This window comes from Anomalospiza imberbis, chromosome 8 (assembly GCF_031753505.1).
Source record: "Anomalospiza imberbis isolate Cuckoo-Finch-1a 21T00152 chromosome 8, ASM3175350v1, whole genome shotgun sequence".
In the NCBI taxonomy this organism is placed as follows: Eukaryota; Metazoa; Chordata; class Aves; order Passeriformes; family Viduidae; genus Anomalospiza; species Anomalospiza imberbis.
Genome location: NC_089688.1, coordinates 27,300,013 through 27,313,540, shown reverse-complemented (window position 1 = coordinate 27,313,540; position 13,528 = coordinate 27,300,013). Strand labels below are relative to the sequence as shown.

Sequence of the window (13,528 nt, the reverse complement as noted above, 5' to 3'; positions counted from 1 at the left end):
TAGACTTATTTTTCAGAAAATCTTGCTTGTTTTCAGTATGGAGCAAGGGGAAAATTAGAAATATAATAGAAAAAGAAGGAAGTATCTTGCTTCAGGGCATGGAGTGATTGCCACCTAGGAAAGGGTCAGGAAGGAAAGAAATTCTCATGTAGAACGTGGCACAGCTGGCAGTGTGCATTACTGGGCAGGGGAAAGAGCCAGCAATGTGGTACCTATAGCATCATCATTCCTCTCCTTTGCCCTGAAGACTCAGCCTCCTCCTTAAAAACATTAGTAATGGAGCTTTTGACTGGATATTAGCATTGGGAAAAATAAGTGTTTAACCACTGCATGCAGCTGCAGGATGAAAATGGGGCATGCCTTTGGGAAACTGGAAGGTGGATGGCAGGTACAAACTAGAAGGCTCGAGGCAACTGAGCAGTCCCTGTCTGGAATAATAACTGCGTCCTGTGTTCTGCACAACATCTGTGAAAACAAGGATGGGGTTTTGTGAGACCTGGGAGGCAGGTGTGGGGATATTTTTAGGATGGAGGATTTGAGTGACTCACAGTGTGTTTCCTTCTAAAGAACAGTTGTTAGTTTTTCATGTATTTTGCAAGGAAGGATGGATGGTTTTGATATGCTGTGACGAATATGGGGGTAGGGCAGGGTGATTGGGCACAGTACAACTTCATGGAATTCTGTAGAATGATGCACCTCAGTCAGCTTGATGGATGTGTTTTGTCTCTGTAATCAGAGATGAGAATAATGCACATACCATATTTTGTGAGTTTTAAACTTTAGTCTTATTTGTGTTATGATACACAGCAAATGGGCATATTTGGACACTGGTGGTTATGTGGGCTATACTCTACGTGCTTTTCACACTTTTCTTCAAGCTTTTAGCTTAGATTGTAGCACATCCTAACCCATTCTTTCTCTGCTGCGTAACAGTGATATCTTCCTAGCCCTTGGTTCTTTTTTCTATTTCTCTCTTACTTTATCTCACTCTGTTAGAACCATTTGCACAATCCCTACACTCTCAGCTTTTCCTGACACTGACAACAAGGGGAAAGTGCTAGCATAAACTCTCTAATCATGAAATCTAAACAGTTGGTTGGTTTCCAAAACAGCAAAAATGGAAAAAGCAACTGTATAAATTTGGAAGGTTCCTTAGAAGTTTTTATTCATGTTTTGGGAGATTTTAGTGTTGATAAATCTTTTCCAGTTTTCTTTCAATATTTTTCCAAGCTTGATTTGCTACCATGCTGGCATGGAGAGACTGTGTGAGGCAAAAGGCCCTGAGCCCAGGTAACTAATTAGCCACAGCATTCAGAGAAGGTGAACGTTGACAAGGCTGGTTGAGTACTTGAAATTTTACAGGCAGCTTTTACCAGTGGATAAAACTCCCACTTTGTATAGTGAAAAACCTTTGGGGTTTATTTTGCAAACAGAGGGAAGATAGGATTGCCATATTTTGTGATGTCTGGCTTCCTGTTCTTGCAGTTGGAAGGGCACAGCTTCAATTCAGGAGTGACAGAGGAGGTGACCTCGTCTTGAATGTCTCTTGAGAGGTTACTTTGTGTAACTAATATGTGCTTTTTTTACAGTCAGATTGAGGATGCAGACATTCTTCAAGTTTTCTGTGCAGTTAATTCAACGAATTTAAGGAGGCTGGAGAGGTAACAATGTTTCTTCCCACTAATTTGCACTTTCAAGGTACTGTCTCCTTGTACTTTACGTGTAACCCCAGTCCTTTTAAACCGCATTGATTAAGGTTCTACTGTTAAGTAAAGCCTTTTAAGATTTTCATTGATATCAAAAAAGCCTTTATGAGGCCTTACTAAAGGAGGAAAAAAGCCACAATGAGCTTTTAACTGAAGAGAAAATGTCTTGCTAAGATTTGTCAAGATAACAAACTTGCCCTGGTTTTGTGATTTAATTCCTTGTATGATCAAAATGCAGCACGTACTTTGTAATGAGACCATTCAATGTTTATTTTTTAATAAACTCCCTTTTTGGTTAGCAACTCGGCTTTAATCCAGGGTGGTGAAGAACAGGACAGTTTTTGGGTCCTCAGAAATGGGAAAGTCTTTAAGAGACTCCAGCAGAACTGGTGCACAGTGGATGTGAGGGAAGTAGTGTGGCTGGGAAAGACAGTAGCTGTAGAGGACGTTGTGTCTTACCACTCTTCTCCTCTTGAACATCCTGTGACTTGGGAGAAGCAGGAGAACTTGGAAACTGCATTTGCTGACTTCCAGCCAAGCTGGTAGTATCTGTCACTGTGAAAAGAGAAAACCAGGCTTTGTATATCTTGAAATGAAGTAGGATTTATCTGTGAAATAAAGGGCTTTATCTGTCTGAGAGGCCTCTTGGAAGGAGCACATGGTGTCATTCCCTTCAGGGACGTCTGCGTGCTCTGTGGGTACACAGTGCATATGGACAGCATGATGATCCATGCTGGAGTCCTCTCCAGGTGATCAGTGTTCAGGTGACTCCTGGATTCATTATTTGTTCTGTAATTGCCAAGTCTTTATGGTTTTGTGTGGTTCAGGGATGTCTTGCTTTCACCACCTCTCTGAACTCATTTCAGGAGGGTCTTAAGCAATGAAGGGACAGGAGCAGGTCATGCACCCTTATTCTTGCTAAAATGTGAGACAAGGGCTCCATCTTGGCTTCAGACACCATGGAGACAACTAGGACTGTCTAGAAAACACACAGTATGGTGAGTCTTGGAGTAGATGAACACAAAGAGGTGACAACTGGTAGTGTGCCAAGTGCTAAGGAAGGAGGGGACAGCCCACTGCGACCCTAAGACAGGTCACTTGCATAAACTCAATGGCGATCTGGGACAAGTTGCAAAGCTGTGTGAGAAGGGAACTGGGAGCCTTCCAAACTGCCTTGGTTCACAGGTGTGAGTGAGATAAATATTATTGTGATGTAACTTGGTCAACATAAATCTCTCTTGATCCCAAAAAGAATAACATAAGGTAACTCAGCAGTTATTTTAGTGTAAAAAATTATGTTCTGGGGACATTTTTAAAATATGAAAATGCATCTGTTTATATACTGATATTAGTTACTTTGAAAGGTCTTAAATGTTTTCAGGACTTTGTGCCACTGCTCTTTAGATTAGAGACTCTATTTTCAGCACACCAGTTGCTGACAGGACATTGTGCCAGTACATTGTCAGCATTCAGTAAAAGTAGCAATAATAAGTTAAGCAGAACTGCATATCCCAATAGAGAGATGAATAGGAGGCTCTCTAAGCATACCCAGAAGGTTTAGACAGAAATTATTTTGATGGAATTGTTTGCAATTTATAGAAAATGGAAGTGCTTAGCAATATTCCAGGACTGCTGCAGGCAGTGGGGCAGATGCATAGATGACTAGACTTTTACTCAGATTGAGATAACTCTTAGCTGTGTCCCAGGGTTATGGAGCCCTGCAGCTGGAGGTATTATGATTAGGTAAGATGTAAATCTTAAATACTGACCATTTGTAGCTGGTAGAATTTAATAGCTTCTTTTGTTCAGAGCAGACTTCACAACTCTAATATCTTGCTTGAATCCTAATATCAGACATTCCTTATCATTTTTTGGTGAAGGAATTTTTATATTCTGATCTATTGCAGTCTACTCTTGGTGAACACTGTTAAATAGCTGCTTTGTTCAATCTATTAAAAAGTAAATGGTTCCTTTCAGAAGTTTTTCCTGTAGGAGATAGAAGTTTGGATTTGTACCCATCATGTTTAGAACTCTTTGAGATAAGAGGCTCTGCCTGTTTCACAGTGCATCCTCCTACACCTGGAGATGGAGTGACAGGTGGATGAATCAGGAAGATATGAGAAAAGAGTGCGCTGACATAATATACAAGGTGAAACTGAGCTGGCACCAAGGGAAAAAATTAATGACTTGTCTGGGGCAATGGCAGTGAACTTCTACATCCACCCAAGGGCCAGGAAGCTTCAAACCCATCTTTGCCCTGTGTCTCTGGTGGTACCTCCTTCTTCTGTGAGGCTGCTCCTAAATACACAATGCTCCCCCATGAGGTCACTTGTTTATCAGGGTGAGGAGAAACTAATGGTAAATTGCTGCTGCTGTGTGTACTTTTCTCTTCATCCTGGGCTTATGACTGCAAAACTGAAATACAAAATGATCAGCTCTAACATTCACATGGACGTGATTCGTTTCTGTGAGTTCATTCTTCTATTTAGAGAAAGATATTGCTACCCTCCCTTCTGCACTGACACAGTTGCCAAAATAACCGCTCTTACTAACTGGCAGCTTTAAAAGCCAGCCTGCAGCTGACTTTGAAACAGAAGGTCAGCAAAGGGAGCAAGAGACTTCAATTCAGAGCTTTAATGGGAGCCATTGACCACAGCAAAAGGCCTTGACTGGAGTGTCTAGAGTGTGCTTTGCGCAGGCCAAAAAGTCACTTTCATACTCTTTGAACCTTTTGTATAAACCGATATATTTTTCACTCTGTGGATTTCAAGATGAATGTGCAGCCGTGTGCTAGATGTGGCTATGGGGTTTACCCTGCTGAGAAGATTAACTGTATAGATCAGGTCAGTTCTCTTTTTTTATCATTTTGGACTATAATAAATGTACAGATTGACACTTCTAACACTGTGCAAATCTCTGGGTTCCTAAAGTTCTTTGCTCATAACTGGGTTCAGAACTGAAATGAATTAATAACATGTATATATTTGAAGAAAATAATAGTCAGATTCTGTAAATGAAGGGTAAGGATCATCAGTGAGATTTTAAACTTAGCAGAATAATAATGAAATACAAATAATGTCTGTTTGGTTTCTCTTTTGTGTATCCAGACGTGGCATAAAGCCTGTTTTCACTGTGAAGTATGCAAGATGATGTTAACAGTAAACAACTTTGTTAGCCATGAGAAAAAGCCTTACTGTCAAGCGTAAGTGTATTTCCTTTTTTCTCTCCCATTTTATTTTTTTAAGCAAAGGTTTAATTTGGCTAGTCATTTTAATATAATGGAAGATCACCATTTGGACTCAGTATATCCCATGTGTTAGGTGAAGTTAGGCATTGTCAGTGCCTTCATGTGTATATTTGGGTTTGTGTCAATCACAAATGGTGGGAAACTCTATTTACCATGCATAAAGCTTCCTCATTTGGCCAGTGTGTTAAAAGATACCAAATTAAGTTCCATTTCAGTATTGTGGGAAGAAAATAAAACCAACCACAAAATTCAGTGCTTTCCAAATCAGTGGTTAAGAGTTAACAAGGTTGAGCTAATCATAAGGAAAATGTATAAAATACAGATTTTGGAGTTGGTTTGTTCTAGGAAGTTTTATTTTATAATGATCAATTCCTGTCAAATTTGTCAGCAGAAAAAGGAGAGATGACAGTTGTTTTTTATTCTATTATTCTCTTTTGTTATTAGAAACACAGCATTGATATGATGATCATTAAAATTAATTTTGCTCTAGGCACGTACTCCCTAAAATAATAACTTGAATGTAGTCTAAGATCTCTGTGTGAGTGGGGGAAAAGATGTGTACAGAGGGATGGAGGCTGGTATTGTGGTTTTGTGTGCTCGAAGAGAACCTTTCTGGTGGGTTGTCTGGTGCATTCCTAATATCCTTTTACACTTTCCCTTTTCTAGGCACAATCCAAAAAACAACGCATTCACGAGCGTATTTGAAACACCAGTAAATATGAATGCAAAAAAACTGTCGGAAGTGGTAAGTGAGGTGAGAAGCTTGAGGGTCGAATGTGTTCTACATTTTGATAACATATTGATGTCTCTTGTTTTGTAAGTATAAATACGTGCTTTTTACTTACCTTCCTGTGTATGACTCAAACCTCAGCTGGGTTTCAATCATAATTTTTTTCAATGCAATTACTCATGTGAAAGAAATCTTAGATCTGGATTTCCTTCTCCTCTCAGAAGGAAAAACTGACTGGAGATGCTCACCTGTATATCTGATAATCTGTACGGAAGCAAAATTCACCTAAACTGCCCAGAGCTGTGTAAACTTAGTGACTAAGCAGGGTTTCATAACCTCTGGAAGCAAGAAAACCGACTTGCTTTGTGATTTCATCAGAAACCGCTACGAAACAACACATAAATTATAACTAGGTGGGACGCACGCAGAGGTTCCCATAAATGCTTTGTAAATGTAAATGCAATGCATTTCTGCCGAACCTGAGGTGGGAGAGCAGCAGATCCGGGGAGCTTTGCAGGGTTTTGCTGGAGGTGTTTTTGGGGATGGAGGCGCATCCCCCGGCGGGCGCTGCCATGCCCCATCCAGCCGCCAGCGGTGCTCCGGGCCCGCCGGCATTCCCAGCGCCACCCCTGCATGTCCCGCCTTGTTTCCCTCCAGATACATCATCTTCAAACCTGCCCTGCTAAGGATCCGCTGGAATAAAAAATACAGGAATGCCCAATAATTGATCGGCTATCTCACTTCTCTGTGTAATGCTGTTTTCTTGAATGTCACGTCTTTCTATATCCTAAAATAACATTACTTGTGAATATGTTTCACAGGCAAAGCAATGTGTTTTGATGTGATTAGCCATCACTAAAATTAACAAAGAAAGTTGTATTTCTTGGATTATGGCATGCTAAATTCATTCTGATGTCCTGTATTAGCTGTAAAAACTTGATGCACATGAATAGCCTTCGTCAGACACTATCATTTATAATTTTGTACAGCATTCTTATGCCTCAGTTTTTGCAGTATCATGGGCTGTAACTATTTCAGCAATGAGTATCTCACTTACTTTAAACTGTGTGTGACAGATCTGCTCAGGAATGAGTTTGGGATTACTGCAGGTTCTATTTCTGGTTTAGGCAGTGATATGAGACTGATACTTCCAGTGCATGTGAGTACACAAGCCAGAGAAATTATAGCTCAAAGATCACTTTCCCTTGTTCTATACACCTTAAACACCTTCTGTCCTTTTCAATCACATAATGAGGTTCTGTTCCAGAGAGAAAATTGCTAAGGGTAGTAAAGAAGCTGATTCTGCAGTACCTGCTTAAAGGGAGTACTTCTCTAAAAAATTTGAGAGCAGGAAAATGTTTCGCTAGTAAATGTACAAAATAATGATAACTTGGGAGAAGGTTTCATTTGCTGATGTGGAAGTTTGTTGTTTCCATATTAAAGTTTATCTCTGATGTAGGAAATAGAATGTTTCTTCAATCCCAACATTATGTTCTTACATAAGTCTTATGTTGAGACATCAACTGGAATGCAGAGATAAAAATTAGGTCTCTCTATACAGAATTTCTGTGTTAGCAGGCAAAAAATTCAGCTCTCTGCACCTCTGTGCTTAATTTATAAATGGGAATAATGGTACATGTGCTCAGTAACATTTCTGTCCAGTCAGTTTAAATTCTCTACTGTGGGTTTTTACATCTGAAGAGTGAGTTGTATAACAGATCTGTGATTTCAGTTGGATTTCTACATGCTATCATGATAAAAGTAGCAGTAAGAACATAATGACCCAGGACTAAATATAGTAGTCATTTACATATGCACAGTTAGGATATGACACTTTGTGGACATTGTGCAGGGAAATAGGAGAGTAGAATATTGCTCACTTGCTAATAGTTTTTTCATGTAATGCATTGACACATCCGGCTTTAAATTTCTTAGGCATTTCAAGTCTCATAGATTATTTCCCCCAAAAATATTATCTAAAGATCAAATTATTCTTTCAGAATGTCATGCCAGGTCTCAGGTGCAATATGCTGCTCCTTTACTGATGTGCAGCTCCTATACTGGCAGAAATCTTAGGGAGAAGTTGGGTGTGGACTAGAAGGCAGAGTTTTGGCCTTAGGGCTAAATGCAATTGTTATTAAAACTATACTCTTCTCCAAAGGGGGTGTGTGTTAGTATGCACTAACAAAGTACTAAATTGAGTCATTATCTTTTCTTTTTAGATAAAATATCGAGAAGAGAGTGAACAATTCAAATCAGTCTTTCAGTGGGATGCAAGGTCCAGAGAAATTGAAAATGTCTATAAAGTCCAACAGTTGGCTACCCAGGTAAGAAATATCCCTCAAATCTCCCAGCCAGCAGCCTGCAGGACACCAAGGATTGGCCCGGGATGTCCTGATTGTCAGGGGTTTAACCATGACATTTCAATGCTTAAAAAAAAGCCTTTGCTTCTCATTTGGCTACACTTTTCGAGACCAAATAGCTCAACTATAGCTTAGGATAGAAAAATCAGAAGGTGAGGAAGGAAGAGTGTGTCTATAGTCAGCAGCTGGGCCTGCTGCATGTACAACCATACTCTGTGTGTCTTCTCTCTACTGCCACTGGAGCTTCACAGCAGGAGATCTGGTTCCCAGGGGGTGTTATTTGAGTTTCACTCCAGGATCCTAGATCCTGTCATCTTGATGTCAGTTCTTGCTGTACAAGTTCTGCCTGGCACTCTGAAGGGATGTGGAATTCAGGCCTTGTGCTGCACAATTTCACTTCCACGGCACTGTGTGTTTCTTTTTTTTTTTTTTTTTTCCTGTCAGATCAGCTGTTTGAGTGCTAAAACCAGGGTGAAGATAGGTAGTTATTTAGTTCCTGTTTTGTAGAACGCTTACTATGCTGCCTATGAGGAAGGAAAATCGTGGTACCCAGGAACAATTCCAGATCCTGAGATGGTCAAGATAACACAGGCACAGAAGGCTCTGACTGACGTAAGTGAACTGATGTTTGCCTTTATTTTCATGGTCTATCATATTCTGAACACTTCCAAATGCATCCAAGTCAGTCTTTGGTAAGAAATCACCTCCAGGCTTTGCAGAAAGGATATCTGGAGGGTCTGTCTGCACTCTGTTAAGATGTTGCCAAAGGACAGTCTGACATGTTTGTTTCTGTCAACAACAATACTTAGCCATGTAAGTGATTAAAGTCACATAAGAGTTCTATTGTCATCGCACATTTATATATTTATGTAACTCTGAAGCACTTCAACTGCTGGCCAAGCTGAGGTGATCTGATCTAGCAGGCAGTGCTCTCTCAGTAGACAAGGACTCATGATGAAAAATGTGTCATATTTTCGACAGACCAAACTTTTCATTGACTGAATTTCCAAGACTGATGAAAATCTCTTCTGAATTATGACTGTGTCCATACAATGGGTTAGTGACCTAATCAACATGGGCAATTGACAGTGGATAATTGATACAAATGAGAAATGTTTTCTGTTGTATGTAGGAAATAGCTGTGACTAACAAACTTATAAAGTGGAAGTTCTTTGATTTGTTTTCTTTTAAATAAAGTGATACATACCTTTAGGAAGCAGGCATGAATCACATTAAACTACAGTGGATGCTTTTCTAATAAACAAATTCATCTTCTAGTTTCAATATACAGAAGAATTTGAGCCACGAAGAGGCAAAGGCAGCTTCCCTGCTATGATCACTCCAGGTTATCAGGTTGCTAAGAGAGCCACCCAGCTAAGCAGTGATGTAAGTCACAAGGGTTTTTAATTATATTTTACACTTCTGAATTTGGAGAATCTTGGGTTCAGGCCATTCACTTGAGATGTTCGATTCTACTGTGAATATTTGTTATACTGTTACCAAGCGAGAAAATGTTAACGTGATGAGAAAACAAGGTTAATAAACTGCTTGGCCTGGGAAGACAATCATATAGAATAAGTGACAATGTAGATATTTCTTGGAAAATGTAGCAACTTTTACATAATTTATCACAACCTGAAAAAGATTGTGACTTGCACTGAAATGTTCATAAAATTCATTACCTTTGCTTTCCCATTATGGCTGTATTCATCAAATTATTTACATTTGACATTTTTCACTTCATTATTTGAAATCAAATAGCTGTAAGATTGAAATTAATTCATATACAAGCTACTTTAAATTTATGCACAGAAAATTGCTTGTTTATTTAAGAACAATTCACATGAAAAAGATAAGTAAAAATAAATCCCATAAAAATGATTTTAAAGTATTGTATTGTTTTTTGCAGATACTATCTACAATGTCATTGCAGTATGATCTTGGGACATTATTGACTATTCTCATGGTATTTTAATCAAATGTATGGCTCACACAAATCAAGTGAAAATTTGAATATCTGGATCTATTTCTGTTTGGATTTGGTATTCACTTTAAGGAAATTGGGGCTTAAATATATGGATAGCTTGCCTGTGGAGAGTGGAGAGTGTCATGACTGCTGTTGCTTATTTTCTCTTGGAGCCTTCTGATAGGAAATATACTTTTGCTGCTTATTGTTTGTAATATGGATATATATGTTTTCCTCTTCAGGTGGAATATAAGCGTGGACATGAAGAGAGAGTTTCAAAGTTCACCTCTGTTGTAGACACTCCTGATATACTTCATGCAAAGGCTGGAGCACATCTTGCAAGTGATGTAAGTAAAACAAAATAGATTGATCTGGTTTTGGCTCTGCAAGTGGTTCATAGGGTGTTTATAAATTACTTGAAAATATGAACACAAAGAAAAATAAAAAATTAATATTTTAAAGGCAGACTCATTTCACCATTAAGCATTTAATGCTTTCAGTTACAAAGACCACATTAAATTTGAGGCCATTTTAGGCTGTCAGAACAGAAGCTGGGGAGCCAGTCTGTTCCATACCCAGCAACTGGCTGCCGTGCAAAGTAAAGAAAGAAGCTGCCTGAGTCTAACGTAAATAGAGAAGGCATCTTGCAGGCACTTTAAGTATTTTCTTTAAACAACTCTTTTCATCCTACACCCTGAACAAGACAAAGGGGCCATGAAGAAGCTGTGTGATTGTGTAGTTAAAGATCAAATTGCAAAGATTCAAACTTCATGGTTCATCTTCCTTCTGGCAGATGACGACCATTGAATGCTCGACTTTGCAACTTTAAGGATTGATTATATGTGCAATCAAGACACATTTGCTCTAATTGCTCCTGAACTGTCTTGAATTTTTACAGTTGAAATACACAGAAGACTTTGAAGAACGGAAGGGAAAAGGCAGCTTCCCTGCTATGATCACTCCAGCTTATCAAATAGCCAAGAGAGCGAATGAATTAGCCAGCGATGTAAGTGTCCAAAGAAAAGTCTCTTCTGGGAAAGAAAATACTAAACGGTCACACAAATTTTGAATTAAAACATTTACTGGCAGAAATTCCATGAGCATGGCATACTGATCTTTACTGGCTTTCTTTTCCTTTCCAAACATAACAAAACCACAACACCCCTGTACTCTAATAAGCACCATAAAAGGACATCAGTGTTTCTTCAAAATGTACAGTTAATTGTGCTTTGTTATTGGAAACTGAAAGAAAAGCTCTTTTTGTTGGAGAAGATAACATATGGAAGAACATGTAACTCAAAGGAAGTGAATTTAAAACATTGTTTTAAATTAAAGAGTCATTGAGGGAAATAAGAGATCCATAATTTTGAAGGAAAAAGGAACTGACTATAAAACAATTAGATGTTTTAATTTCCTTTGATCTGTGGAAAACCCTTCACTTTTGTCAGCAAACACACATGGTGATTAAAGGGCAGCATCAGGTTACAGGCATTGTTTTGATTTCAGCAAACGTAGTGCAAATCTTGGTCTAAACTTGAAGGACGATTGCCTAAAATTCCCTTTATCACTGGGGATAAAGCATCTTTCAGAAGCAAACCCATTTATTGATGGGGTTCAGGTGACTGACTCTGTGGTAAAAAAGTGCTCTGTGGTAACTGTGAATTTGCACTTTAATCAGTTCTATTTTTTTAAACTGCTGGAGCATCAGGGGTTAGCCACTGTCAAGCAGGTGGTGCTGAACACATTGACCCAACGGTCTGGGTTGAAATGGCAAGGCCCGTGTTCCTAGTGCGTTATTGAGTACAGCTATAGTTCTATTTTTGTATCTTCAAGTGGCATATTTGACTTGTGCAGGTTGGTGGCAATGGGAATTTTGACAATCCTTTATTGAGAACATGTGCATGCCATTGGTTGTTATTTATTGTGCAGCATCTGTGAACCAGACTAAACTCACCCGGATTATTCATTTCCTTTTTTTCCTGTTAGGTGAAGTATCATCAAAGATATGAAAAAGAGATCAAGGGAAAAGCCAGCCATACAGCTGGAACAGATGTTGCTTTTGCAAGAGAAAATGCAGACCAATATGGACAGGTATGCAACATCCAAGAGATAGCCATGCTGATGTTGATCATTATTACAGCTGACTGCTCAAGGCTTTAGAAACTCGTGACACCTATTTTCACTTTGTTTTCTTGTGTGAGAAAGCAAGGTCTCAATGGAAAGGATGGTGTGCAAACAGCACTGTGCACCTAAAGTGTAATGCATCTATCACTGGCACCTGAAGATGTGACTACAATGTGGCTGCACTGTCACTGCATGACCCTTATGGTAGGGCCATTCCTAAAGACTGACCTTGGCAAATTTTATCTGTGTGCATGTAGGCACTGCATTTCTGCATTTCTATTTTTGTGTTGTTATGTATCACACTGAAATGTGTTTACCCGAGGAAATATTCCCATTCCATGAATAAGGAAATTCAGTCAGGAGAAAAGCCAAAGGCTTGTGAAATGGTAGAAAGCTGGCAGATAGTTAGGTGCCTTCTCCCTGTGGGTATTTTCACAAATCTTGGGAGCTTTGCAGCTCCAAATATGTGTGAACAGCACCGAAACTCTTAGATACACAATCTCTTAGATTTCACCTCCTCTACAAAAGGGGAATTATAAACCTGACAAGCTGTAGTTCTGTATTTGTGAAGCCAGATAGGCTTTAGCTCTGTTTTGGTCAGTGGCATTTGTTTTGCTTATGTTTAATTTTTAAGGGAATACAATTAGTTTTGTGGTTGCCCAAAATGCACCCAAATTCCAGTTAGGTTAGAGGAATAGCACAGCTACATAGAACTGAGTGGAAGCAGCTAAATGGAATTTGAAAGGAATTGAATAGTGGTGTTGTATAAAGAAAACTACATGGTTAATCTCAGGGGATTTTGTCCTGCTTCTCAGTAGGTCCATATACTTTGGAGAAATGAAGGAACAGGGGCTGTATTTTCCTAAAACCTTTGGTATTTTACATTTCTTCATCTCTTCTGTCGAAATCTACATTTAGTATTCTGTGGAAAGCAAACCATCCTTGAAAAACATGAGTTTAGAATTGTAGCAATGAAGCCTTCAGTTACTTCTGTCTTTTGAACTACTACAAGTTTTAATCAGAATAAACAAATGAAATTAATTTGAAAAATGACTAATTACATTTTCAAGCATTAGAATGCCTCTGTTTTAGAATTAATTTAAGTTTTCTTTCTTTGAAAGTGTCTTTGAAACTTCAGTCATAGACTTCAAATTCGATTTGAGTTTTAATCTTTATAGATTGGATACTGATATTATTAGTCAAATAACACAGAGTCACTGAAATTAATGGATCTTTCTGAGTAAATTGTGACTTAACATGGGTAAAGGAATTAGATTTCTAACTGTTGAGATCATTAACAATGAATTGTGTGTGCATCAGACAAATATATATAGATATATATATATACACGTTCATGCATATTTATAGATATAACATGAGACAATTTAAGGA

General features: G+C 38.7%; 1 protein-coding gene across 3 annotated transcripts in view; it reads left to right on the top strand.

The window, feature by feature from the left end:
- The first annotated feature begins 4,293 nt into the window (after positions 1-4,293).
- NRAP (nebulin related anchoring protein) overlaps positions 4,294-13,528 on the top strand; it is a 48,311-nt gene continuing 39,076 nt past the window's right edge. For 2 of the 3 annotated variants that reach the window (XM_068198079.1, XM_068198077.1), the window contains exons 1-9: positions 4,294-4,549; positions 4,814-4,908; positions 5,620-5,707; positions 7,906-8,010; positions 8,554-8,658; positions 9,325-9,432; positions 10,255-10,359; positions 10,911-11,018; positions 11,999-12,103. In XM_068198079.1, the coding sequence (XP_068054180.1) occupies positions 4,478-4,549; positions 4,814-4,908; positions 5,620-5,707; positions 7,906-8,010; positions 8,554-8,658; positions 9,325-9,432; positions 10,255-10,359; positions 10,911-11,018; positions 11,999-12,103 (891 nt within the window). In that variant the 5' untranslated portion in view covers positions 4,294-4,477. The remainder of the gene's footprint in view (positions 4,550-4,813; positions 4,909-5,619; positions 5,708-7,905; positions 8,011-8,553; positions 8,659-9,324; positions 9,433-10,254; positions 10,360-10,910; positions 11,019-11,998; positions 12,104-13,528) is intronic. The other variant, XM_068198078.1, reaches the window with a different exon arrangement.